Raw genomic sequence first — 27,991 nt, forward strand, 5'->3', positions numbered from 1 at the left:
TAAGGGTTGGGTTGGATTCATCTGGAGAGAACATGAGTGTGTTTGTCTTTGCAAATGTGTTGGCCCTTTTGTGTGTGTGTGTTTCTGCATCTGCAGGGTTAAGATGTAGTCAGCTGTTAACAGAGGAGACGCATCAGTCATAATTGTGTGTGTGTGTGTGTGTGTGTGTGTGTGTGTGTGTGTGTGTGTGTGTGTGTGTGCTTATTGTGGGTACAGTGCTTAAGAAATTAACATATTTTGAAAGGAAAGAAGATGTTGTTTCTTAATGAGAGAGGGCATGTGCATCTCATTATGGCATCATTAGCATAATTACCCAGCATCCTTTGTGATCCTGACATGAACTTGTGGCCGTGCAGTACAAGAGTGTGTATGTGTGTTTATTTGTATTGTTTACAGGCGAGATTATTTTTCTCTGTCTTTTTATCGTCATCAACAGTCCGCCCCCCTATTCTTACCTTTGTCGCACTCATTTTTCCATCCATTCATGCCTCTTTTTTGTTTCTTTCTGCTCTCTGAAAATTACATTTGTTTCTTTTACTGAAAAATAACCAACAGCAGCATTAAGAAAACATTTTTTATTCCTCCAATCAACGTTTTTTTTCTCAGAGTTTTAGACTGTTTTCACAAATCCCTTTCCGTTCTGCTGTGTCTGAAGCAGCTGATCTTGCAGAAAACAGTGTGATTCTCCACTGCAGCCTTCATGGCCAATGTGGTCACCACTTCTTGTTTCCCAGCCAGAGGTTTCAGACTGTCGCGGCACGGTGCACAGGGAGTAAACACTGTGGTAATGTGTGGGTAACAATAGCATTCCTGTATGAAAAGCAGCAGTTATTGCAGCACATCTGAGTCTAATGTCTATCTGTGCACACTCAAGCAGACATACATGATTATATAATGTGCATTCAGGTTGTATTTTTAAGACTTTTGAACACAGCTTTCAACGATTAATTTGCAGGTTGATGAAAGAAATGACTGCGATCAGCAAGAAATTAATTTGTGATGTGAGGAGAACCAGCAAAGAACCAAACAGACTGATGTTTGATAACGTTAGGCAACACTGTTATGTCACAGTACCGTAAAGTTTGCAGTCTCCTATCAGGCTATAATGCAGGCGGCTGTGGCTCCAAAGATGAAGCATGTTCTCCACTAATCACAAGGCTGCAGGTTCAATATGAAGTGCTGCAAGAAGTGGGCAAGACACAGAAAGGACTATGGAAGTCCAGACCATTTAACACAACTAGTATTTGTTGCTTTCTACTGGGTCATTTCTGTGTGGCCGTCTTTGCTTTGCCTGAAATTTTCTTATCATAAACTATGGATATGTATGAAGATATTTGTGAAATATTCGACTCAAAACTACCTACGGCTGCAAAATGTTGCTGAAATAATGCAATATGATATATGTTATGAAAAAATGTCATTTTAAGAATTTTTTAGACTTGAGAGTAGTTTTAAGTCAAGCTAACGCTAAGTTTAGGGGACCGAAACTACCTGGTTAGATTTAGAAAAACATCAGAAACAGAATCAGCTTTATTGCACAAGTATGTGAACAAATACGTGGAATATGACTCTGGTGTTTTCTTAGATCTCAAAATATTGGCACGCAAAAACACACATGCATTTGCATGTTACGGAAGGAAAATGAGTGGTAAACTACTCTGTACAAAGTGTAAAAAAGCAGGTTTAAAGTGAACCAGAGTTTTTGTGCAAGCTTACAGTGAACCAAAGTTTAATGCAAATACAGTTTTAAACAATTTAACAATAAAAACAATATTACTAAAACCTTTATATACATACAAAGAGCAGTGATATTCTAAAATAAAGTATAAACACGTATGTGGTACAGGTTATACAGTGGGTCATGTTTGAGATTCAGACATCATGGTTTAGGCTAAAATGCAGCCATTTCACATCAACTTTCTTCTAAATTTTGTGGGATACCAGAGTGACGAGTCCCACCCAATCTAACACATGAACTTTTTAGAGACAAAGATATGCAAATTTGAAGTGTATTTAGGATACATGACAAACATATTTGCTTTTAAGAATTAAGAATAAAGTCTCTTTTCTGACTTAATTTCTCATGAAACACATAGTGCACTAACCTTTCAAACACAATTTGCAAAAAAAAAATATTAAGCTTTTTAAAGAACTATTATTGCTTTTTAAAATTTGACAAGTGAAACTCAGAATTGCAACCTGATGGATTCTTTTTCGATTTTTCTCCATTTCCAAGAGTCCTTCATTATCTGCAGTTTTGACAGACCACTACTGAGTGTAAAGAAAGAGCAACAGTGGATTGACTTGCCTGCATTCAGAAGTTCAGCGGTTTTTCAGGAAAACAATCACAAGGAAGCAAGTTCCAGTGATGGTGACAAAGTCTGTATTAAAAATCCGTTCAGAAAAGCCGCTGAAGCTAACTCAATGTGTACAGTTTCGACACACAATGCGTTCAGAGTCTTGAGTTGAGGCCTCCCGTGTTTTGCCTGCACTTTAGAGTCCAATATACAAACCCAGTAATTACAATCATAAAACTCTACAAAACAGACAAAAACCATTAAAACACACGTCAGGTTGTGGTTACGCACGTCTGCCGTGATTCTGTTGACAGCTGTATCGATTTAAATAGAAGTTTATTTGTTTTGTCTTGTTTTCACACTCACATGAGATGATGACTGAGTAAAATGACTGTCTGTGTTTGACAAGTCATGCTGGGATCTTCCACAGTTACAGCCTTTTTAGCGCAAAATTCCCTCTTTGTGTTATTTTTCCTTCACAGCAGCTCAGCAAGAAAGCAGGAGTTTCATACTGATAATAGAAGATGCTGAGTTGATCTGGCTCATTCAGACTGCTGATCCTCATTAACTCCCACTCTCAGGCTGGTTTTCAGCCATGTTAGTGCAGATTTTGTACAGATATTCATACAGATATTCATAATCCAGTGACTTTCACTCTAGCATCACAAAGAAGTGGACATTTTTTGGTTTGAAGTAAAATAACTCTTGGATGGATTGGTATAAAATTTGGGGCAAACAATCTTCCTCAAAGAATCATTTGTAGTAACTTTGCTTATCTCCTCACTTTTCTACTACTGAGGTTAAAATAGGCAAACTGTCTTACAAAAATTGCATTTCTATTAAACTAACTAAGGTACTAATCTTATTTTTTTTTTACAACTAGGCATTTTCCCCACTGCTCTACACATTAACTCTACAAAAATATTTCACCATGCAGAATGTATCCTCCAACAACTTGCAGACTTCTTGCCCTTTTGTGTGCCATTTTTTTATACTTGCTGTCTTTATTTGGTTGATCAAATGCATTTTATTTTCCCCTCATTCTCTCTAATTTGCCGTCTCCTCTCTGCTATCTGTAAACACAGCCTGCAGTTCAGCCTAATAGTTCTTGAATCTGTCTCACATCAATGTTGGCTGTAGTTGAGTCAATCCCAGCTTCTCGGCTGTGCTAAGGAGAGGAAAATTTTTAGATTTTTACAGAATCTGCTTCAAATTGTTTATTTTTGGCAAATTTTGAAATGGGGCATGTAGCTTAACAACATAATGATTTTAAGCTTGAATTTGGTTAATTTTCCCAACATAACTGGCTGAAGATTAGTTCAAGGACCATCATAAACTTGGAATTCCAGTTTTGCTTTGAATTTCATGCTTTGATAGATGATGGCATTTTGTTTTTATTTTTGTTTTATTTTTGTTTGTTTGTTTTTAAAGAAAACATACATTTTAAACCCACGATCAGGTTTTGGGGTTAAAATATGACTTTTTCACATGAAGCTTCTCCTCCCTTTTCTTGGTTACTGTTGTGACAAGGCTAGCCCCATTTAAAACATGATTGGTTGGCTGAAAAGTGCTTTCTAGAGACTGAGACATATGGATTAGTAGCGTATTATGATGCACAAGCTTTTTTTTGTGTTTTTTCTCTTTCAAACATTTAAAATTGTGCATTAACACTTCAGTCATTTGCAAGAAATGTTAAGTATAAATTTGAACAGTAAAGCAAGAGAATAAATGGCAAAGACACGTTATTTAGAAATTAATTTGTGATATTTTAAAACCTAATAGAGAATACAATTTGGTTGTGTAGGAGCGTAATTTTTTCATCCTGCATTAGCATGACTATGTTGAAACAAAATGACCAACATATGTGCGTGGACAGCGAGCAAGCATGAGCGCGCCCTTAAGCAAGGTTATCTCCTCATTCTTCTGTCCTCCTTCGTCCTTTTATTCCTCAATTTCTCACCCTTCCTCCCTCCTCCCTCCTTCCTTCGTTCTTCCATCCAATCCTTGACTCTCCTCGTGGCTCATCAATATATCAACCACCCTGATTCTCTCTTTATCTCTCTCTTGGAGGCAGCGCATTAAATATTTAGAGGCAGACCGTCTAGTGCAACAACCTGGCAACCCCTCCATTCTCTCTCTCTCTCTTTTTCTTTTTTGTGCTGCCACTCTGGGGATGGGAGTCTCCGGAAAAGCCCGAAGGGGAAGGAGAGCCCCGTTCACAAGCATGTGTCGGGGGTCATCGCGGGGTGAAGCGTGGCGGCCTGAATGTCAAAAACGCTGCAGAAGTCGATGTGGCGAGCTCAGAGGAAGGAAAGGCCACATGGAAAAACAGCAGCAGGAGGAGAAGGAGGAGATATGTGGTGTCAGTGTGGGAGGAAATGTTCAAATTAGGTTTTCTTGGTCTGAATCTGTTTGATTGGTTTGTGATGTGAGGAAGCTATGCAGACATCTGCCCTGTTGATTTTCACAAGGCGTCATTCCAGCTCTCGACCTGAATGAGTATGTCTGTCTTTTGTGTAAACTCATTCTTTACCACCCACACTTGAAGTCGTGAGCAGACAAACCGGCCAACAGTGAGGAAAGAAAAGAAATACGTCTCCGCTGCCTTGTTCGAGAGGCAACAACAAATGATCTTTTGTGCTTTTGTGTAAGTGCCCAACACAGAGGCAGATCCAGTGAAAACAGCTATTAACACGTCTTGATAATCACTTAAAACGTCTCAAAACCACAACTCTCCTGTTTTTAAACTACTTTACCGGCTAACTCTGAGTGTTAAAACTCTATCCGTGACATCTCGTGTACAGGATATCTGCTTTGTGTTCAAGGATACTGAAGCACAAACCGTCCAGATGCATCCCAGAGAGCTTTTCTTTTATGGTGAGGCATCCCATAATTTAACTTAACAATGGCTGTTTCAGAGTCAAAATGCAGCTGGACACTCCCCCACTCTGAAATCCTGCAAACATCCACAACCACCCACTCCCACTATGTCGGTGCTGACAACCAAAATGGATGGAAAGTAAAACTATCTCACTTTAAAACAAGTGTGTGTGTATGTGTGTGTGTGTGTATGTGTGTGTGTGTGTGTGTGTGTGTGTGTGTGAGTGTGTGTGTGAGTGTGAGTGTGAGTGAGTGTGTAAAACAACATTCCATTCATTCCTGCAGCACTAAGCCATACAGACTGGGCAGCAGCTCCACACGAACACACATCTGTGGAGAAACACACACTCGCACAGCTGAGTCTCTTTATCGCCGGTTCGATGTGATGCAAAAGTAGTAGTCATGGTTTGTATGCCCAACGATAAGTCAGAACCAAGGTCGGATATATTTTAATTAGATGAATGAAACAGAGAATGAAGCGTAATAGCGTCTAATAAGTTACACCATTTGTACATGACTCACACAGTTATGGGTGTTAAATCCCACTGAATAATAAGCTACTTTGGAAAACATTATGGCTGAAATCATCCACTCATTTCCTACTCCCTATCTATGATTACTACATATAGTGGGACAGATAACTGCAAAATACACCCAGAATACTTCGGTTTGTGATGCAAGCATGAAATTTGCCAGAAATACTCTTTTTGGTCCACTCTGTTAAAAAATGGCGCTGGCCACGAAAAAATCAAGATGGCGACCGTTTTTCAAGATGGCCGCCATCCAGATGGAAAAGGTTTTATTCTTAAAGTAAGAAATTGACTTTAAGACCATATTTTTAGTGTATGTGTGTAGTGTATGATGTTTCAGGGGTCAAAGAAGCTAATAGGAATGTTTTCTTGGCTCTAGTACATAATCAAATGCTCATATCAAAGATGCTGTCCAAGATGGCTGCCATGAATCTATAAAGAATGGGAGGTCTTCTGGACAGCCAACTCTCCCATTGCTCAAAGTTGTCAACAACTGACTAAGTGCAACTGTAAATCAGTCTGCTGTGGGAGGTGCAAGTGCTACAGACTTGGTCTGAGCTTCACATCTCTATGCAGTTGCAGTTGTGAGGTTTAACAGCTTTTCACCTGATTGAGTTAAAGGGAGTGATGGATGTACTGGTTGTACCCTGTAAGGGCCCTGCATGGCAGGAGCTAAGCCCCAGTTTGTGCTGAGCACGGTGGGGGCACCTAGAAACCCAACTTTTATTAGGCAAAGTCACTTGTGATCTGTGATGTTTGTGATGTTCATGAATAAGACCTGAGACCGCATTCTGACTTTACCACGTTTCCATTACCACACCACCCAAACCAACGCCAACTGCGCATGTGTTTGTAGGCTCCTGTTGCATATCGTGTCATGGGCTTAGGCAGATGGACTATGCATGTTACACTGGTTAGCCAGCACTAACAAAGTGTAGGCTTCATAATTTTAACAAATGGTTTATAACCATATCTATCAATAAGTAAACCCTAAAAATCTTAATTTTGTTCCAAATGCTAGTTGGTGAACAATGGTTTAAAGCTATTGTGACAGCCATCTTGGACTGCATCTTTGTTTCAGCAATACCCATGGGAACAAGGAATCTAAAAGCATGTCCAACTGATTTAATGTTTCCGAAAACCTAGGTATAGATCACAAAATAGGATTCTATGTCTAATGTTTCCTGAGGTATCAGCATTTTTTTTTTGGTTTTGCGACAGACATCTTGGATACTATCTTTGTTATAACTATGCTGTGATGTGTTACATTACAACGAATAATCAAACTAAAAATCTTAGATACAAAAACTTTGTTTTTAAGGCTTAATGTTGTGTTCTTTTTCAAATATTTAACTGTAGTAGAGGAATTTGCTGTGCATGTGGCGGCCATCCTGAAAAATGGCCGCCATCTTGGAATTTTGCGTGGCCAGCGCCTTTTTTTTTTTTTTAAAAAGTGGACCTAAAACAGTATTTGTGCAAAATTTAATGCTTGCATCACAAACCGAAGTATTTTGGAGCTATCTGCTCCACTAATACTGAACTATGAGAGGAGCTCCCCGGCAAAAGTGTCACTTTCAGAAACTACTTGAGTCTCCACCACTGTTCCCTCTAAACTGCATGCGTGCGCAATTGCGCACTGCTGACACGGTCTCCGCGCACACAAAATCTGCGCTGCGCACAAAAGAAAAAAAAAAATCCAACCTAAATTGTAAATAAAATAAACACGTAGCAATTCATTCTGTGCTATTTTTCAATGTGAGTCAGTGAGTGACCGGTGACTGGCTGCTGCAGCCAATGATGCGATTCACATACGTATTTACCATAGACTGTATATAATGGTATTTACGCAGCTAATCAACCTCAGGCGTCCTTATGTGCAGCCACCGTTGTTCTCATAGATATGAATGAGTAGATAGGACACGCCCCTTTGAGCTGCGTGCTACAGCGAGGCTAAGCTAGTGGGGGAAAAGTTTCAGTGCATTCTGTTGATGTAGACGGCGTGAAAACGGAAACAACAAGTATGCCGTCTCACTGTGCTGCATACAGTTACACACTGCGTCGTACGATTGAGACAAGGAAACTTGGAATGAATTTTCATAGGTAAGAATAGTTTTTGGCTCTTTTTTCATTATGAAATCTTGTTGAGAGCTTCCAGTCTATGAGAGCTAACTAGTTAGCCACTAGCAAAACACTAAGGCGAGCTAGCAGCTTGACAACCAAATACCAGACGATTAATAGTAGCTGTAGTATAGTTGTACAAGCAGTAGTAGTAACACTAAAAGTACAAGCAGCAGTAGTAGTATAAACAGCTGTTAGAGTCGTAGAAGTAGTATCAGCATTTGTAATAGTACAGTAGTTATAAAGCCTAACATGTATATCCAGATTACCATCTATGTTCTTCCTCCAAACCCATTTCCATTGGGATTACAGGAAGTTCTTTAGGACTGCTCTCAAATAATTGAAATGTTACTAAACAAGGTTATACTTATCAAATTAAATAGCTCTGGTCTCCAGTATATTTGCGAATTCGGTTCTTTGTACTTAATTTATTAGCATGATTTCTTTTTAATATGTTGTGTACAGACTTAATTACTTCTCTGTCTACTTTTCTTACTCCATGTAGGTTTCCCAGAGACTATGGGTTGAGGAGGAATTGGACGTTTGTCGGCTTAGACCTGGTGTCATTCCATCAGTGTTAAACTTCCCGGCTCATCTTGGAAGAGCACGTGCCAGAAAGACCACGACCAAGCAGCCTTGAGATCTTAGGCAGCGTCTCCCTGAGGTGGGTGTTGACAGTGTTAACGGTCAGGTCTGTGGTAATCCTGTCAAAAAACAACACAGAAAAAAATCTAGATTATAAATCAACATGTAACCAAAGCACTCTGTGTGTAACACCATAGTATAGGATGTAGTTCAGAAAATGTCAAAGTATAGTATGCTTTACTCAAGAATAACATAGTATGGCCTGTAGTTCATAGTACAGCATGTTGGCAAGAAAAAAAACAAAACATAGATTATTATGTGGTTCAAAAAGCGCAAAATGATAGGATGTTGCCTAAAATTGTCATGTATGATATGTGGTTCAAAAACTGTCATAGTGCAGTATATTGTCAAAATAGTATGTAATTCAAGAAAACATCAGAGTATAATATGTCATCTAAAAAAGGCCATAGAATAATAATTTCATTGCACAAGTAAAAGTATAGTAACTTTTAAAACTGTTCGAATTCTTATATGTTGCTAAAAAAAACAAAAAAAATAAAACAAAAAAAAGTCACAGTAATACGTCAATTAAAAAAGCCTATAGTATAGCGTGTCGCCCAACAAACATCATAGTATAGGATGTCGCTCTAAAAACGTCACAGTATAGCCTTTAGTCCACAGCTGTCAGTAGGTGAGGAGCAACACAAAAACAGTCCAAACACTGGTTTCCAGAGGGTTAGACGAGAATTTATTTGAAAGAGTAAGTTTACAACAACACAACATGTGAGGGGGTTACAAAACAAATGGGTGTTAGTAAAATAAACATAAATAAACAGAACTAAAAGTGAACTTCTTGTTGACATTGATGGGCATTCCAACCAGGAACAAAGTAAAAGATAATCAATACGAAAAAAAAACTCTTCCTGTTCACCTCTTAAAACCCAAAAACACACCGCAGTAGCAGCCTAAACTAAAACTACCAATGGGTTCCCTGTTTTCCTTTGTGAACAATTCAAAGGTCCCTCTCTATCTCCCCACACATCCACCAACCACTGGAACACATCTCCAAAGTTCTGCCGGGCCAGCTCAGCTTCCCCTCAGAAGAAGTGCCGCCACCTGCCAGATGAAGGAGCCTTTTGAGAGGCAGCTGACATCGTGATTGGACTGTACTTTGGTCTGTTCCAATCCAGCTTCAGCTCCAGAGACGGCAGGCAGGACGAGTCAACGGAGGCCGGCTGGACGAAGGCATGCAGCTGAGGACAATCCAGAAAACAACAGAGGAGGGCAGGGCCAGAACAGAGTAGCATCGTATGTCTCCTAGGAAACATCATAGTATAGCCTTTGGTATGAAAAAACACCATCATATACATCGTATATTGTACAAATAACAAGTCAAAGGAAAGAGACATACATTGTAGGATTGTAGTAATTGTGGGCTGACTGATTTACTGATTATCAGTATTTTATTTTTTACTGATTTACGGTAATAAATACATTTAAAAATGGTGCTACTTTGGCTCTGAACCTTGATCTACCTGTGGTCGCTCTGTCTTCTGGAGTGATTTGATTGGTTATATAAAACTCCTTTAACTTAACATCTGTAAACAAAACAAAAACGTATCAACAAAGTTTTCTGTTAGAGTTTGTGTTCTTCTAAGTTTAACTCAAGATTTTAAATACTTTCATTTACTGCAAATGAATATCTACTCCAAATGTCTCACTAATAATCATTATCAGCCTTAAAAAAAACACAAAACACCCCTCTATACTCGACGATACTTAGTACAGTGTGGTTCCCCCTTCTATAAATCTGCTTGGAATCTTCCACTTCCTGTTTGTCAAACTGGCCTTCTACCTGGACAGGTTTTGTTGGAGCTCATGCAACAAACATTTTGGGTAACTGCACTTTAATATGGATGGATGACACTGATTTCGAGTCTGTTTTAATGAGACTGAGTTAAGATGTGTAGCTCTGTCATTAAATAGGAAATTATTTCTCAGAATTCACAGAGAAAAGTCTGAAATGTTTGCTAGGTTAGTGTCCCACATGTTCTTTGGCTCAGCTAAAGCTAACTCTCTCCAACTTCTGGATCTCTTGAGTTGCTTGTTGTTAAAATATCTTGCTAGAGGTGCTGAAGCTCAGAAAGTCCGAGATGTTTGTTAAAAATAAGCTCATTCTCAAGTCTTATCTGAACTGTCCTCTTTTGTTTGAACTTTCCCTAAACTTAGGAGTTAATGACAGAGCAGCACATCCAGACTCAGTCTCATTTATGTAGAGAATAAACTTCAGTGTCATTCATTGATGTTAAAGTGCAGTTTTTCAAATGTTTGTTGCACATGCTCCCGACCAAACCAGTCCAGGTGGAAGACGATGTGAAGAGAAAGCTCCAGAGGATGAATATCACACATTTACATTGGAAATTAATGTCCTTTAATTAGACATTGTCATGCAAAAGTTGGATTTCCCTTTGTTGAGTGCTTTGTTGATGTTGGTTTCTAACTGTTTTCTGACACTCGGCCCCAAAGATTAAAACCTTCTATGGCTCACAAGCTGCAACAATTCACACATTATCAACTATCTTTCTGACTAAACTAAGATAAAAAGTGAAAAACTGCCTGATTCCTGCATCATGAATGTAAATCTTTTTGGTTTTTATGACAGTAAACTGAATATATTTGGGTTTGACATTTTATAAACCAAAACAAGAAATGAATTACTGGAGAAAACGACAGATTAATGGACAAAGAAAATGTGTTTTCCAACATATATGGCTGAATTACTCCATTACAAGATACATACAATTTTAATTCAATTTTATTTATATAACGCCAGTTACAGGTCAAATTGTCTCAAGACGCTTTTATATTTTTTATCATACTTAAAATATGACAAAGTAAGAAATTTGAAGCTCTTGACTAACCCAATTTATTATTTGGTTTTTAAGAGATTAATCGACAATTAAAATAACTTTCTCCACTACAACTAATAAACATGAGGTCAAATAGAAGGAACAGTTTTAAATACTGCAGTCCCACGACGACAAGAATAAAGTTTGTCAACAAAAAGTAAATCTGCTGGTGGATTCCATTAAAGTCCCAATAAATGATAATAAAGTGTGATACTAAAGGTTTGTGGTGCTAAAAATCTCCAAGTAAAGATATGAAGTTGAACATGTGGATGGAGGTTGATAAAAGTTGACCTCCCTTCATTTCTCTGGAGCGACTCCATGGATTTTATGGATGGTGGTTAAAGACCTGCTCTTCTAGTGGTCTTCCTTCTAGTCGCTGTAAAAAGTCAGTCCATCCTGGCCGACTTCAACACCTCTTCATGACAACTTGTTCTGCCTCCGACCTGGTGGAAACTCCAGAAACTCGGGAAAACCCGTGGAGACTCGAAGAACTCGTGGCGACTCGAAAAACTCGTCGGGTGGGGGAAGGTGTGGTGGGCGGTGGGGGAGTAGAGGGGGGAGGCCACCACCCACCTCCCCGCCTACTCGCCGCCCTGACTCCACCCAGACTCCGCCTTGGCTCCACCCATGTGGTCACTTCAGGAACTACGATGCCAAAGGGACGACGAATTTATTTTATTTCATCTGATCTGTAGCTCAGTGAGTTAAGGATTTGCCTATGGAGCTGCAGGTCGCTGGTTCAAGACCAGACCCTTCTTAAACTTTTCTCAAAATCATGGCAAAGACAAACAAAAGTGCCGGTGGTGGGTCTCGAACCTGCGACCTTCCACTTCGTAGTCCTCTTCTCATCCCCCTGAGCTACTCGCTCAGATACTAATTCTTCTTTTTTTTGCGCATTTATCTTCTATTTTTTGTCATTTTTCGAGTTTTTTTTTTAACTCGAGTCTCGACTCGACCGTTTTTCTCAGGAGGTTGGACTTCAGCCTTTGTGCTGGAGGTGGAACCCTCAGTTCCAAGACCTTCCAAAGCCTCCACACCTCCTGAGTCCTCAGGACCTGAGCTTTCACACAGTCTGAGGGCTGAAATTTTCTAAGTCCCGCAGTAGTTCTCTGTTAGTTTGAACCTTCAGACAGTCTGAGGACTGAAATTTTCTAAGTCCCACAGTAGTTCTCTGTTAGTTTGAACCTTCAGACAGTCCAAGGACTGAAATCCTCTAAGTTCCTCAGTAGTTCTCTGTTAGTCTGAACCTTTAGACAGTCCAAGGACTGAAATCTTAAAAGTTTCTCATTACTTCTCTGTTAGTTTGAACCTTCAGACACTCTGAGGACTGAAGTTTTAAAAGTTTCTCAGTACTTCTCTGTTAGTTTGAACTTTCTGGTTAACAGAAGCCTTAAAACTTGTGACCATGAGTCTTGATTTCTCATTTAGACCATCCATCTGAGTTCTTCTCAGACCTTCACCTGTGGGTTTTTTAGAAATCCTCAACAAACTTTGATTCTCTTCACTGAACAGTAAAGTTTGTGGAGATCAGAAGGTAACATTAGTTTGATTGATGCCTTCAACTACTAGTAGACTTTATCTGGAAAGCAGTTTTCTTAAATGAGTTCTTAGTAAATCTGTCCACAATCAAACCAAGAACATAGAAAGAGGAAGTGTTTGAAGAAACAACTTGATGTTTTCATTTCAGACTAGAAAACACTTTAAGACTTTTATCTGTTTTTGCTCTTTTTCATCCTTTTATTGTCTCTTCTGTTTAATTTGATCTTCTAAAGTTTAACTGGTGTCTTTTCAAATGTTTTGTCTTTAGTTTGATTCTTCTTAAGTGTTTAGTTTTGTTCTTCTCTCACCTTTTATTCTTTTCTAATGTCTGATCTGATTTTGAAATGTTTTGTCTTTTTAATATTTAATTGTTGTTTTTTCAAATGTTTTATTGGCTTGTTTGAAAAAATCATTTTTCTTTCCCAATGTTTAATTTTTTGATTAAATCTTTGTTAAGGTTTTCCTTTTTAAATGTTTTACCCCCTTTTAATGTTTCATTTTCCTTTTAAATGCTTCATTGTATTTTCAGTTTAATTCCTATTTGAAGTTTTATTGTCTTTAAGATGTAATTTTCTAATTAAACATTTAATTTTTCAATTAAATGTTTTGTCTTTTTAAAGGTGTAATAATCTAATTAAATGTTTAAATCCATTTTTTAAAATGTTTAATATTCTTCTTGTTGAATTGTATTTTTTTAATTGTTTAATTATGGAAAATATTTTGTCTGTAAATTTTAATATTTGTGTATTAAAAATTTTGTTTAATTTCATAATGACATGCATTGTATCTTGGTGAATTATCTCATTCAATATTTTGTCTGTTTAATAGAGTTAAACATTAAATACAATTAAATTATATTAAACAGACAAAATATTGAATGAGATAATTCACCAAGATACAATGCATGTCATTATGAAATTAAACAAAATTTTTAATACATAAATATTAAAATTTACAGATAAAATATTTTCCATAATTAAACATTTAAAAAATACAATTCAACAAGAAGAATATTAAACATTTTAAAAAATGCAAAACATTTAATTAGATTATTACACCTTTAAAAAGACAAAACATTTAATTAAAAAAATTAAATGTTTAATTAGAAAATTACATCTTAAATTTCTTAAATCTTTTTAATAAAACTTTTTAAAAGTTTTATTGTATTAATTTTTTTCCCTTTAATTTAATTGCATTTTGTTATGTAGTTTATTTCTTTAATCTTTTTCTGTCAAGATTTTAACCCCAACCTTAAAAATGAAATAAACCCTTAAATCACAATGAAAAATCCTCTGTTGTCACAATCATGAGTTTGTCAATTATTCAGTTCATCAATTCAACTTTATTTGTTTAGCACCTTTTACACAGATGACAAAGCTAAACAAGCAAAGAGAAAAAACTATGCTAAAACTCAAAAACATTTCAAAAAAAGATTTAACATGGTAATAAAATATGTTGTGTCCAGGGGATGGAGGGAGTTTATTGAAGTCTTCTTGGGCTCACATGGGAAATCATTTAAAATATAAACTTGATATTCAGTCTAAGGAAACTGGAAACTGCAGAGCGACAGAAGAACCAACAATATCTCCTGTTTTCTCCTTTAATGAGTCGACTCTTCTTGTGCTTTCAGACCAAAGAACTACAGACTCTTCACAACCTGCTCAAACTCTTGGTACAGGACCTCACCACACGGGTAAAGAAGGTTTCTGTCTCATTTCTACTCTGAAGCTCACCTTCTCCTGCTCAAACTGCTGACAAATGTTTCTGCTGCTCTAAAGTCTGGTCTCCAGAACTTCCTAAAAACTCTCAAAGTCTCTTCTGCTGCAGGTTGCTTTGTAGAACTGTTCCAGAAAACCTCACTAAACCACATGGAGGGGCCTCAAGATAGTCGTCCAAATGAAACCAAACAAAAACCAAACTAGCACAACTCAAACGCTAAAGTCTCCTGCAGCCTACCAGAGAACCTCTTTAAACAGAGAATCAGGACAGGAACTCTTACCTTCTGGACAACCAACGTTGGTTCACAAACAAGAACACAGAATGTGTCTGACCAAAAACCTCTGAAGACTCACTACAGCCAAGACAAAGACACAACTCAGCTGCACCAAATCCACTAATCAATGCACACATTAGCACCATGTGCTAACTGTGGCTAAAGAACCACATTTACCAAGACAACTATCCAGTACAAATCCCTAAAACACACCAAGAAACACATTAAAGACGATTTTACTGCTGGAAGCTGCAAGCCAACGCCTAAAGAACAAACTAAAGCAATGGAGCCAAACCCGGTTCTGTGGTGAAGAGAAGCAGAGGAAATGTTTGTCTGCAGCTAAACAAAGCAGGAAGACACTGAGCTGCTCAGGTGTTCCTGATAACACCAAGCTGCTCAGGTGTTCCTGATGACACCAAGCAGCCACCTGGACAGCCAATAGGAACACAGCCACCTGGACAGCCAATAGGAACACAGCTTCCTGGAAGTCCAGAGGGCTGGGTTAGTGAAGGAAATTTAGTTTAAAGTTGAAGCAGAAAGTTAACAAAGAAAGTTGAAAACCACCTTCTGATACCTGAAATCTCTGAGTTTTCACACAAAGAACACCTGAACATGTCAAACTGGTTCCATAGTAGAACCATCATTGTAAAAACGTCATAGTATGGTGTGTTGCTCAAAAAACATTAAGACCTGGCTGTCAGGGGACAAACATGTAAGAAACATGAGAACAGAGAGAACCCAACCAGTAGGTCACAGTTTATCATCCCCCAGTCATCTCCTGAAGTCCATATGGTGAGAGACATCAGTATCTGGTTGTTAATTTACCAGAGGATGCTTATAATCATGCTGATGTGGTCTGTACTCTACAGTATTTTAGTGACTCAATAAATGCCTAAATTGTTTTTTTAAAAATGCGTTTTAGTTTTTCATACACATTTAATAGCCTATATGTAATCAATAAATGGCCTTTGCCTATCTTAAGAAAAACTCACTCTGATATGTTAACAGTACTAAATAAATCAATAAATAAATGCATACACACATAAATAAGTTAATACATTAACTGTGTTAAGATAAGATTTAGATTTTTAAAAAAAAGTTGTTTATGTTTTTGCAGAATCCAGTATTGCTCACTGGTTGGTCATTACATTTTGTTAGTTTGATTTCACTGTTTAAAATGATGCCACCTCTTTTCAGACAGAACCTGTGATAATAAAACAATACAAAATTTTTAGTTCCGTGTTAATAAAGCACTTAAAGCTTTAAGTATGGCTAAATGCTTTTTTCAAAATTAAATATATCACTCCTTAGGTGGTAGTGGCCCCAAGTTCAGTAAAGTTGGAAAGATATTCACACTTCCAGCATCAATAACTCATTAGATATCGGTTGTCAAAACAGAAAAGGTGCCTCTTTCCCATTGTTGCAAGGCAGACAATGTGCTACAAGCCCAGTTTTATCAAAAGTAGCTGTCTTTCAAGCTACAGGAATAACACTGGTGTCTATGGAGTGAACAGGGTCCGTCTGCAATTTGCAAAACCGCTGCAACAGTAAAGAGAGACAAATATTCAATAACTTCACTCTTATACATTGTAGTGTCACTAAAATCACTGCAGCCTTCAACTGGCTCCTGTTGACAAAGTGTTTTAACAGAAATGTAAATGCTGTAATTTGATTCTTTTAATGAACCATGTAACTTGAATGGATGTGATGCTGGTGTGACCACAGTGCACACGTCTGATGTTGCTCACAGTGGTCCAAGGGACGCTCAGGGAGTTTGTGTTTGCTCAGACTCAGGAAAAATTACAGGGAACATTGGTCTCGACGCTATTAATAGCTGCTGTTGCTCAATTAAAACATATCAGGTCAGTGCCAGCTGTGGTAGTCACACCGATGTTCCATAAACACTCTCACAGAGGTAGATATTTGCTCTGTGGCTGCAGTTTACTCAGACAGGTGTGTGACCAAAAATTTGTTGGGAAATAGTGGAGTAAGATGCTTTAATGTCAGATGGGCCCAAGTTGAAAGCAAGTGGTCCCACATTTTATTGTGGAGTACCAAAATTGTGGCCGCTGGTGATATTTGTTCAGTTTTGCAGCTCAAGCACGACATTAGCCATTGTTATTGAATCTAGCAGGCTACTTTTTTTATCTTCACCGTCTCAGTCAGAATCTCTCTGACTCTACCTGAACTCTTCATCATCAGGTAAATCTGAGTCAGGACCTCTTCCTCTCCACTAGCCTCCTCCTCCTCTCTTGTCATTTTCATTTTTTTTAAATTAAATATTCAGCTATAAATCATTTCATCATTGGAACATGGTAACAGCTAAATGGATTGTTTCACATATTGGGCAGGGAGAGACAGACTGAATCAGTGAGGAATAAAGAGTGCAACTTCCAGCCACAATAGCTAATACAGTAGGTACACGTGCCGACTGGAGGAGCTTCATAGCAGCATAAAGTTCTTCATGCACTCACACAAACTAACACAGTCTCAATAAATGGTCTTCTATGCAGCCATTTTGGTTGCAGTCTGGAGGCCTGCATTATAAGTAGGAATGCATTTGGTAAGCAGCTGTTCAGTATCTGCTTTACTGACAACGAACCTGAGCCTGATGTACATTTATGTCTGTTCTCATATAGGTGACGTAAAGTGACACCACAGTACTTCTTCCACTTCTCTCCTGGTTTGTTTGATTGACAAAACAGCTTAAAGGTATTCTAAAACCTATACCTATAGGACTGGAGTGTAAAAGGAGAGTTTGAGACAGTGTTTCACTGATTTTAATCACTTTAAACTGTCCTTAAAGTGTGTATTATTCAGGAAAATGGGCTCAGTATGGGCAGATAGAACAAATTTAATGACTCAGATAGGATTATGGAAAAAAAACTTGATTGGGATATCCCTAATCCAAAGATAAAACATCATTACAGTAACAAATACCAGCACACAAACCCAACATCAGTATACATGAGTAAGTCTGAAAAGGCAGAATGAAAGAAATACAGTTTTATTTAAAGAACCAGACTGATTGGCTTGAAGAACGTGGGCAGAAAGATCATTTGACAAGTGTAGTGACGGGAGAATGTGAAGAATTTTGACAGCATGAGAAAACAGAAGTGATTAAAGAAACAGAGCAGCAGGCGCAGCACATGTTCATCCATAGATTGATAAAAACACAACATGAAGGAACAGATCTTCTTGAACGTTCGCCCATGCTTCATTTAATATGGTGTGATTTCGGACACTGCCTGTGTCATTGTGGGGTCCAGTGACACTACATAAAGAGAATCCCTTCTTTGCAGTGTACTTTTCTTCAATAGGGCTGGATGATTAATCATTCTAAAATTGAGTTTTTGATGGATAACATAGCTGCCAGCTTGTTAGCAGTTGAGTCTAAATGAGAAACAGCTGATGAATAATGGCCGCTCGCCTAAATGTTCCAGGTAAACTTTTAATCACTGTATCATAGCTTTAAGCGAAGAATGAATTAGGTCCTCTAGGATTAGGTGATGTGTAGTAGCAGTAGACATTAAACTCTGTTCCTTAGAAGTCATTGCACGATCAGCAATGTCTTCTAAGTCATGAGCGGTTTGGATCTTGGATCATCTGTAGCTGTCTTATAAAGGAATGTTTAACATACTGAGTGGGATACATACTAGATTTCTTGTGCTATTGCATTATTATGCATTATGTATTAATTTAGTTTTAATTTGGCTCTATCACCATGCTGATTTGACATTTTATAGGTCTATGCACATGTCTGGAGACTGTGTGAGTTGTTCTCATGTATTAGTACAAACATCATTAATCTGTGGTGGAGGAATCAGCTGTAGAATTTTATTTCCACTGCCTGAAATCTTAGAAGTGCCTTCTCAGTCAAGGGATCACACTCTTCTAAGGTGTAGTGCTTTCTAACCACATAAAAAAGGAGCACCAGCAAGAGCTACTTGAGCCAATATTTCACCCTGCAGGGCCAGTGGAGACATCTCTTTGCTCAAGCCAGAACTACAATGAGAGAACCAAGGCCTTTTCTCTGTCTAAAAAGCAAAGCCGAGATGTTCCAAGAAAATCCTCATAGCTTCAGGTCTGGCAGCTGGGGCATGATGAAACACTCAGAAATAGTGTAGTAAGAATCTGCTTCTGCCACTCATTCTCTCCATGTCATTGTCATGTCAGGAACAGTGAGGATGTGAGGTCCTTGTTTTAAAATTTTAGTGATATATAGGTGTGTGCTGTTCTGGTTTTACGTCAGGCTGCTCTCAGGCTTACTTTTTTCTTGAGATATACAGTTGATGAAACTTGGTTTTCTCATCCATTCAGTTTCAACTTTCTTCCTTCTTCCTCCTGGCAGTTCTTCTGTTTACTCTAAACTGCTGCTTCGTACTTTTCAAGACTACTTTTCTGGAAGGACCTTCAGTGGTTGGACACTGAATAACGATCAGCAAAAAAGGTTCTACAAATGAGATAATAGTTGACGTGAATTTTTTATAAGAAAGGTATTATGAAGAGGGCAAAGACACTCCAAGTATTTTAACTGTGACTGTGGTTCCCAACCTGTGGATCTGGATCCTATAAGTGGTCAGGGCAACTCTTTGACCACAAGAGGATTGGCAACAAAAATCTGCGCTAAAATGAAAAACAGTCAAACTAATTTTCCAGTTTTTTCCACTTTAAGTTTTATGAAAGAAAATATTCAAAGCTGAATAAATCTACAATCAACTGACACCTAATTTGTCTTGATAATTGCTTTAGGATGGATGGATGGATTTCCACCATAAACTGAGTGCAGAAAAGGCACTGACTGGTCCATTTAAAGTGTGTAACTCCTCCCCCTTCAGCTAAAACAGCAGGTACAGACACTACCAGTCAAAAGTTTTAAAATGCCCCAATTTTCCCAGTTTTTTTATTGGAAATAACCCTACAGAGGATAAAGTAGTGGATGGATGGATGGATGGATGGATGGATGGATGGATGGATGGATGGATGGATGGATGGATGGATGCTCCCCATTTATAGTCTAAGTTGGTGGCATTTTCCACTTTAGAGAAATTGGGATGTCAGATGAGAAAACCCAACAGCTGCAAACAACATATTGTGCCATTTAATTTTAAGGACTTGTTGGGATATTGATTAATTTTAAGTGATCACAGACAAGTATTAGCATGCTAGATTCCTCTTGACAGGAATTCGTCAAAACACTGAGGGTATAATCTTCTTTACAGGTGCAAGAATGGCCTGACCTTTCAACACTGAACCGGCAAACAGAAATGAATAACAGCCAATGGAGTGGAAGCAGAGACACATGCTGTCTATGTTTAATTGCCATGCAGATAGTGTGACTGTGTGTGTGCTTCTGCCTCTGTTGGTGTACAGTACATGACTCTGTGTTTGTGTGTTGGTGGGATGGTTACACAGAGACAAGGGAGCACATATGGCCCAAACAGTCGGGGATGGAGCTCACAACTCCCACATGACATGGCAGATAAAAATAAAAATGGGCGAGAGAGGCGCGTGGAGAGTGACAGAGAGAGAAAAAGAGAGTGAGAGAGAGAGAGAGAGAGAGAGAGAGAGAGAGAGAGAGAGCAGGCCTCTAATATTGAAATACACTACATGTGTCAGTGAGGATGAGATTCACATTGGTGTCCATGCGAGCATGTGAATGTGTGCACAACTGTGCTGCTTTTTTGGGAAGAGGAGGGTCATAAATAGCCACCAGCATTCTTGGTAAAGCTGTGGCTGATTATTACTTCTTTACTTCATATACACACGTTGATCATATTTTCATGTGATTCAAATATCAACATTTTCTTTGTCCATATTGTTGCTCACTGTGGGATCATTTTTAACTGCAATATAAAGTCCTGCACCTCTATGGAAACAGCACAAGAGAGAGAGACAGCTCAGAAATGTCTTCTGTGCTTTATGACACAGTTATAATGCTACACATTATGAAAAAAGAGAAAATGAATTTGAATTCCTGTGATTATTTATTTTACAAAATTCTGGTTAAATATCAACATGTATGGCATTTTTCCAAGCACACATGTGCTACCAACACTGAAAAAATAAATGGCACGTCTACATACTATAGATATTTTACTATTTACATTTATAATGTGTTTCCATGCTTGACTTCTATGTACTATGTGTAAACACAGCCTGCAGGTCAGCCTAATTCAGCAAAAGATTCCTGAAATTTCCTCATATCACCATTTTTGACAGCTGAGTCAATAATAACTACTTTTGCACCAAGAAGGACAGCTTTTCTTTAGTTTTAACTGAATCTGTTTAATACAGACAGTTGATTTTTGGCAAATTTTTAAGCAAGACAAGTGTCTTGCTTAAAAATTGAAATGTCAGAATTTTAAGCTTAGATCTGGATACTTTTCCCAACTGAAGAATTCATTACGGATAAGTAGTTAGAAGCACTTGGAAAGTTGAAAATCTGACATTTCTTTCTATTTTTTTTTTTTTTTTTTAACAGTTTCTGGCTCTGGTTGTGTCATTTTGCAGATTTTTAAAAAGAAAACAAGCCTTTGAAATCTGCCAACAGGGTTCTATTTTTTTTTCTTGCACCTCTCACTGCTTCACTGATTTTCTTCATTAGAGGAGTCTTTAAATGAAATGAAACTTATTCTACTCTTGCAACTTTTCTTGCTGAGTAGGAAAAAAACATCTGAATGCTGTTTTTTTTTTTTTTTTAATAGAAAGGATGAGGTGGATTTAACCTGAAGAAAAGCTGTAACCCCCAGCTGCTGTTGTGTTGAACCTGCTACATGTTTTTCAGCCTGTAAACTTAACTCAGCACATGATGCATCACCAAACAGCAATGTGAGGCATCAGATAAGCAGCAGCACCTTACAAGACAGGAAGGCTATCAGTGCTGAATACAGTCTGATATGTCACTGTTATCAGTTGCTGCTAAAACTGTTGTAGCCCTCATTCACATAAAAGTATTTCATTCTACACATAAACAAACCTATGACAGCTATTTCATAATTCTCTCTCACATGAATGAATGAATGAATGATTTTTGGTTGTAGTAGTGGAAGTCATAAGGACAGAAGAGCATGATGAGTTTCTGTCATGTATTTCAAAACTACAATTTTAATTACGCCTACTTAGTAAAACTCTTTGCTCCTCTGTGTGCCCTTTCGATATATTTATGTATCTGTAATTTTTAAAAATTAATTATAAAAAAACAAAACTTGTCCTGTGTTTGACCACTCTAAAAGCATAAGTGATAATCCGCAGGTACCTTTAACATTTGAATTTATCTGATAAATTTGTAATGTTAATCTTACTCTGTTTGAAATGTTCTGTATAAATAACCATGGGCATAGATTGTGTTGTCTGAAAATTTTTACTATTTAAGTCACTTTGAGCACATAAGTTGTAGGTATTTCTGGGCAATTTTGTCATCATTCTGGGCAAGTTTTCATCATTTTTGGAAGCTTTCAAGGCAGTTGGGATAATTTGGAGGTATTTTACACATACACGCTCATTTTGGACAAACACAACAGATACATCCCTTAATATTCATGCTCCAAAAATACACTTATGAGTCATCTGGGACATTTTTAATGGTTTTTTTTTTGGCAGTTTTAATATGATTTTGGTTCATTTTTAATTTATTTGGGACTTTTTTTGAATCATTTTTGAACAAATGGAGTCATTTTAAAACACTTTGTCATTTTGTGCAAATTTTATGTGTTTTGGACAATTTTGTCATCATTGTGGGAAAGCTTTGTAATTTTTTTGAACCCTTCAAGGCCATTTGGATAAGTTGGAGTTATTTTAGACAATTTTATGCTCATTTTGGACAAATACAACACAACAAAACATCCAGGGTACCTATGCTTGATTTGATGACTTTTGTTGTTCAAGCTATGATATAATATGAACAATATTGTGCATGTTGATTCCATTTTTTCCCCCCAAATGTTGTCAAAGACTGCAACCCTTATGTTTTTCTGCTGCTTCTCTTTCCTTCTATTCATGGCTGTTCTGTTTCCATATGAGGTGCAGGATTTCATATATGCAGTAAAAAATGAGCTACAGTGAGGAGAAACGTGATCGCAACAAAACCGCCCAGAAACCACTCAGAGTTCAGAAGGTTAAACCCGATTTCCTGCCCTCTGACAAGTTTTTATAAAATAAGATAAAACTTCATTAATCTTGAAGAAAATCTGTTTGCCAGGTACTGCTCGGAATCCAAATTAAAGCAAATTACATTTGGAAATTTAATATCTCATATGGAAGCAATAAGATACAAGTACAACCCATTGCTGAAAATAACATGCATAAGCTAACATGATGCTACATGCTATAGTATAGAAACTAAGAATTATACTGGCAATGATACAGAGGTACTAAAGTAAAATCACACATGATAATGAGATAGTGTGAAATTGGAATACTGCACCTGAAAAATTAAAAATTGCACATTACGTGAAAGTGAAATAATACACGCACGTCATTAAAATTCTGCACCTGAAATTGAAACATTACACATAATAATAAATATTACACATGAAACTGAAATATTGCACATTAAAAATGAAATATTGCACATTGACATATAGTACATGAAAATGAAATATTGCACATGTAACTAAAATATTGTACATGAAAGTAAACTACACGATGCTGAAACTGATATCGCACAAACTATTGAGAAAATTAATATTGCAATTGATATTGGTATTATTGCTTAGAGCTACACTACCAGCCAAAAGTTTTACAACGCCTCAATTTTTCCATTTTTTTTAATTGAAATTCAAGTAGTTCAAGTCCATGTCCACTGTGGGATGCTGCTGCTGACCTTCCTCCAGCCCACTGCTTCCAGCTGCCCATTTCCACCAGTCTACTCTGCATCACCCTCACTATACTTGATTTGCTCATCTACACACTGCTTGAATTTTACTACCAGCTATATAATGTAGTGTATTTAATGCCAGAGCCGTACACCTTAACAGTAAACTATGAATCAATTTCAATGTTAGCTTGTACTTTGTATGTATCACCCTTCTTATCATACATGTATCCAGTTGTGTGTTATGTGTTCTTTGTCCCCCACCCTCCACTTCTCCCATCCCTCCCCCTCCACCTCTCTACCTCTTCTGTCCCTCTCAACCCGTCTGGCCAGCACCAGATGGGTCCCCCCACATAAAGAGCCGGGTTGTGCTCAAGGTTTCTTCCCTGTTAAAAGTGTGTTTTTCTTGCCACTGTCTCCTTAGGGCTGCTCTGGGGGTTCAGGCATATGGGTTCTGTAAAGCCTCTTGAGACAATTTGATCTGTAATTGGCGCTATATAAATAAAATTGAATTGAATTGAACTGAATAAATAGCTTGAAATGGTACAAAGGTAAGTGGTGAACTGCCAGAAGTTAAAAAAAACACAATGTTATCCAAAACTGAAAAGTAACATACATTTCAGAATTATACAAAAAAAACTTTTTCAGGGAACAAGAAATGGATTAACAACTTACAGCTGTTCTGCAGCAATGGAGGTTGCTCAAGTCTTGAAAGTTGGTGCTACCAAATCCTACAGGTGTCCCAACTTTTCTTGATTACTTTCAACCCCCTCTGTATAAAAGTACTGTTGGAACACACAGTGAAACCACGCCCTCCAGAACATTGCAGCTTAATAGTGGTCGTAGTAAGAAGTCTCAGCTTCATCTGGGAAGAAAAGACTTGGAGTTGCAGGTTTGACAGGTGAAGTTGCTGCAAGAAAGTCATTGCTAAAAGTCAGAAGAAAAAGAGTTTTGCCTGGGCCTTGATACACTGTCAATGGACTACTGAAGACTGGAAGAAGGTGTTACAGTCCGATAAATCAAAATTTGAAATCTTTGGTTCATCACAGAGGATTTTTGTACATCATCAAGTGTGACAGGATGGTTCCTCAGTGTGGGACATCAACTGTCAAACATGGAGGAGGAAGTGTGATGGTTTGGGGCTGTTTTGCTGGATCCAGGGTCGGTGACTTGTACAGAGTGAGAGGAACCCTGAACCAAAACGGCTACCACAGCATTCTGCAGCGTCATGCAGAACCCTCTGGTATGTTCCTAGTTGGTCAGCGGTTCATCCTACAGCAGGATTATGACCCAAAACATGAGTCCAAGCTATGCCAGAACTACCTTAGAAAAAGGAACAAGATGGTAAGATTGAAAACATGGAGTGTCCAGCACAGTCTCCAGACTTCAACCCCATGGAGCTGGTTTGGGATGAACTGGACAAAAGAGTGAAAGTAAAGTAACCTACAAGGGCCACACATTTATGGGAACTTCTGCAACAGAGTTGGGAAGAACTTTGTGGAGAATATTTGACTTCCATTGTGGAAAGAATGCCACGAGTGTGTTCAGCTGTTATATCTGCCAAAGATGGCTACTTTAATGAGGCAAAACTTTGGGATACATTTTGGTTTCTAAATGGGTTTTTTTAAACTTCATTTGTTTATTTGTCCTGCGCTTTCATTTTTCAATAAAAAACTGGGAAAATTGGGGCGTTCTAAAACTTTTGAAAGGTAGTGTACGTACATGTATTTGAATTTAAATGGACCAGTTAGTGCCTTTTCAGCACTCAGTTTATGGTGGAAATCCATCCATCCATCCATCCATCCATCCCTCTTTGCTATCTGCAACTCGTTTCTACTTTTGCATTGTTTCTGTATTTGTGTTTCCTGTATTTGTAGCACAAATGCTGCGCCCGTGTTTTCATAATTTCCTTGTGTTTTGTCTGTTTGTTGTGTGTTTTTGTATTTGTTCATGTTTTCTGCAATTTGCAGCTTATTTTGCAGTGTTTCTGTATTTCCTTGTGTTTTCTGCATTTAAGGCATGTTTCTAGATTTCATTGTGTTCTATGTATTTGCATTATGTTTCTGTATTGTGTTGTGCTTTCTATACTTACACCTTGTTAAGTTGTTTTGGTTGTTTTCTATGTTTATTGAGTGTTGATAATTTCTAGTATTTTTTATTTATAATTTGCAGCTCCTTTTGCACTGTTTCTGTAATTGGTATTGTTTTTGTGGCATTTTTGCCTCATAATGTGACCTCTCTGTTGTCATATTGCTGGAGATATTTTTTTAAAATCATTTTTGTCTTCTGCAGCTTGTTTTTGTATTGGCTTGTGCTTTCTATAATTTGCATCTTAGTTTGCATTGTTTATGCATTTGCTTGGGTTTTAGTATTTTCTTCTATTTTCTATAGAATGTGGCTTATTTTGCAGTGCTTGTGTATTTTTCCTGTTTTGTTTTTCCTTGTTTTTTTTTTTAAATTTCATGCACATTTTTACATTTTGTTCTGTTTTGTGTATTTGCAGCACATTTCTGTATTTTCAGTTTTTTGTGTGGTTTCCACATTCTGTCTTGTTTTCTATGCTTGTTGTATGTTTGTGTGTATTTTATTTTCAATAAATTTAAGCTTATTTTTCACTGTTTTGTATTTGTGTTTTGTTGCTTCACCTTTCCTTAAATATTGCACCTCTGTTGTCAAATTGCTTCAGATATTTAATGTAGTTATTTATTTTTTTTTATCCCTTTGCAGCTTGCTTTTGTGATTTTGCATTTTGGTATAATTTCAGTATTTTTGTGGTGCTTCTGTATTTCCTTGAGTTTCCTTATTTAGAGCATATAGATGTGTTTTGGTGTGTGCAATGTGCGTGTGTAGTTGCAACCTTTTTTCTGCGTTTCCATATTCGGTTGTGTTTTTTCCATGTTTGTTTACATTTTCTATAATTTTCATCTTGTTTTGCACAGTTTCTGTATTTGGTTTTGTTTCCTTGCAGCATTCCTCTCGTTAATGATGCCTCTCTGTAATGAGATTACTGGAGATATTTTACTAATTTCCTGCGTTTTGTCTGCTCGTGTGCTTTTGTCACTTTGCAGCGGGCTGAGCCCTCCGGGCCTCCGTACCAGCCCATGCAGGCAGCACAGGACAGGTGGTCGGTGAAAGCAGCTCCTCTCCGGGATCCACACCGGGTTTTCGGCGCGTCCTCCAGCGGGCTCCTCACAGCCTCTCGCTGGCTCGTACTCGGCTCCTGTCCTGATATCACTCCGCTGGCATGGTGGAGGAGCGGACCTGATTATTGTGATGGTGGCAGGCGGCAGTCAGTGACTACAGACTTCCGCCACTGCTTCCATATCCGCGTTTTGCTCCGTCGGGGCTCCTCGATCTGCCGCACAACTGGACTACCGAGGACGTCTCAGCAACATCTTCACCGGGATTTCTCTCAAACCAAAACCATATGAGATGCAAGTTCACTGGGAAACTCCGGAGCCCGTTCGGTTTAGGCAGCAAAACTTTTTCTCAAAGGACAACACCGTGAAACGGCGAGCGGACTGTTGCTGCCGCCGCCGCCGCCGTTGCTGCTCCTCCGCGGGACGGGCTGTGTGTGTGTGACCGCCGGCTCGGAGCTCCGCCGTATTGTTGTGTCTTCCCCCCCGGAGGAGTTGTTGTTTGCAGCGGCTTCGTTGTTGAACCCAGTTTTGGGCTTGTTTCGGGTGTTTTTCGCGGAGGAGCCACATGACCGCTCGGCTCGCAGCCCTTTAAACCTCCCCGGTTGTCGGTCGAACCCTCCGCCCGCTGGCCGGCTGCTCCCTGGACCTTTCGCCGAGGAGGACGCGCTCAGAGCGGGGACACTCGCTGGTGGAGGTGGAGGTGGCCGGAGGAGGAGGCGGCGGCGGCGGTGGTGGTGGCAGTGACTGGGGGAAAAGTTCTTCCAAAATAGCAGCCACTCGGCGCGGTGATGGGGGACTTCGCCTCCCCCGCTGCCGGACCCAACGGCAGTATCTGCATCAACAACAGCATGAACCCGGCCGCCGGCAGCGTGGTGCCCGCCGGGGCGGTGGGCATCCCTAAGCACAGCACGGTGGTGGAGCGGCTCAGGCAGCGGATAGAGGGCTGCCGGAGACACCACGTAAACTGTGAGAGCCGCTACCAGCAAGCTCACGCCGAGCAGCTGGAGATAGAGCGCCGGGAGACTGTGAGCCTGTACCAGCGGAGTCTGGAGCAAAGGGCCAAGAAGTCTGCAGGAGGCGGCGGCAGTGGCAGCAGCAAGCAGCCGCAGAGCAAGCAGCCGGACCCGGACTCTGCCTCCTCCACGGAGCAGAGGAGTAACACGCTCATAGCGGTAAGGACAGCGG

At 38.8% G+C, this 27,991-nt stretch overlaps 1 protein-coding gene and 1 long non-coding RNA gene across 2 annotated transcripts in view; one reads left to right on the top strand and one right to left on the bottom strand.

The window, feature by feature from the left end:
• Positions 1-8,345: 8,345 nt before the first annotated feature.
• The window catches only part of LOC129348717 (uncharacterized), a 196,929-nt gene continuing 177,283 nt past the window's right edge, over positions 8,346-27,991 (bottom strand). Inside the window, exon 3 of the long non-coding RNA XR_008601372.1 lies at positions 8,346-8,529. This is a non-coding gene — a long non-coding RNA (uncharacterized LOC129348717). The remainder of the gene's footprint in view (positions 8,530-27,991) is intronic.
• maml3 (mastermind-like transcriptional coactivator 3) overlaps positions 26,917-27,991 on the top strand; it is a 136,593-nt gene continuing 135,518 nt past the window's right edge. Inside the window, exon 1 of the mRNA XM_023283543.3 lies at positions 26,917-27,978. Coding sequence (XP_023139311.2) covers positions 27,595-27,978 — 384 coding nt within the window. The 5' untranslated portion in view covers positions 26,917-27,594. The remainder of the gene's footprint in view (positions 27,979-27,991) is intronic.

The sequence above is a fragment of the Amphiprion ocellaris genome, chromosome 4, assembly GCF_022539595.1.
Source record: "Amphiprion ocellaris isolate individual 3 ecotype Okinawa chromosome 4, ASM2253959v1, whole genome shotgun sequence".
In the NCBI taxonomy this organism is placed as follows: domain Eukaryota; kingdom Metazoa; phylum Chordata; class Actinopteri; family Pomacentridae; genus Amphiprion; species Amphiprion ocellaris.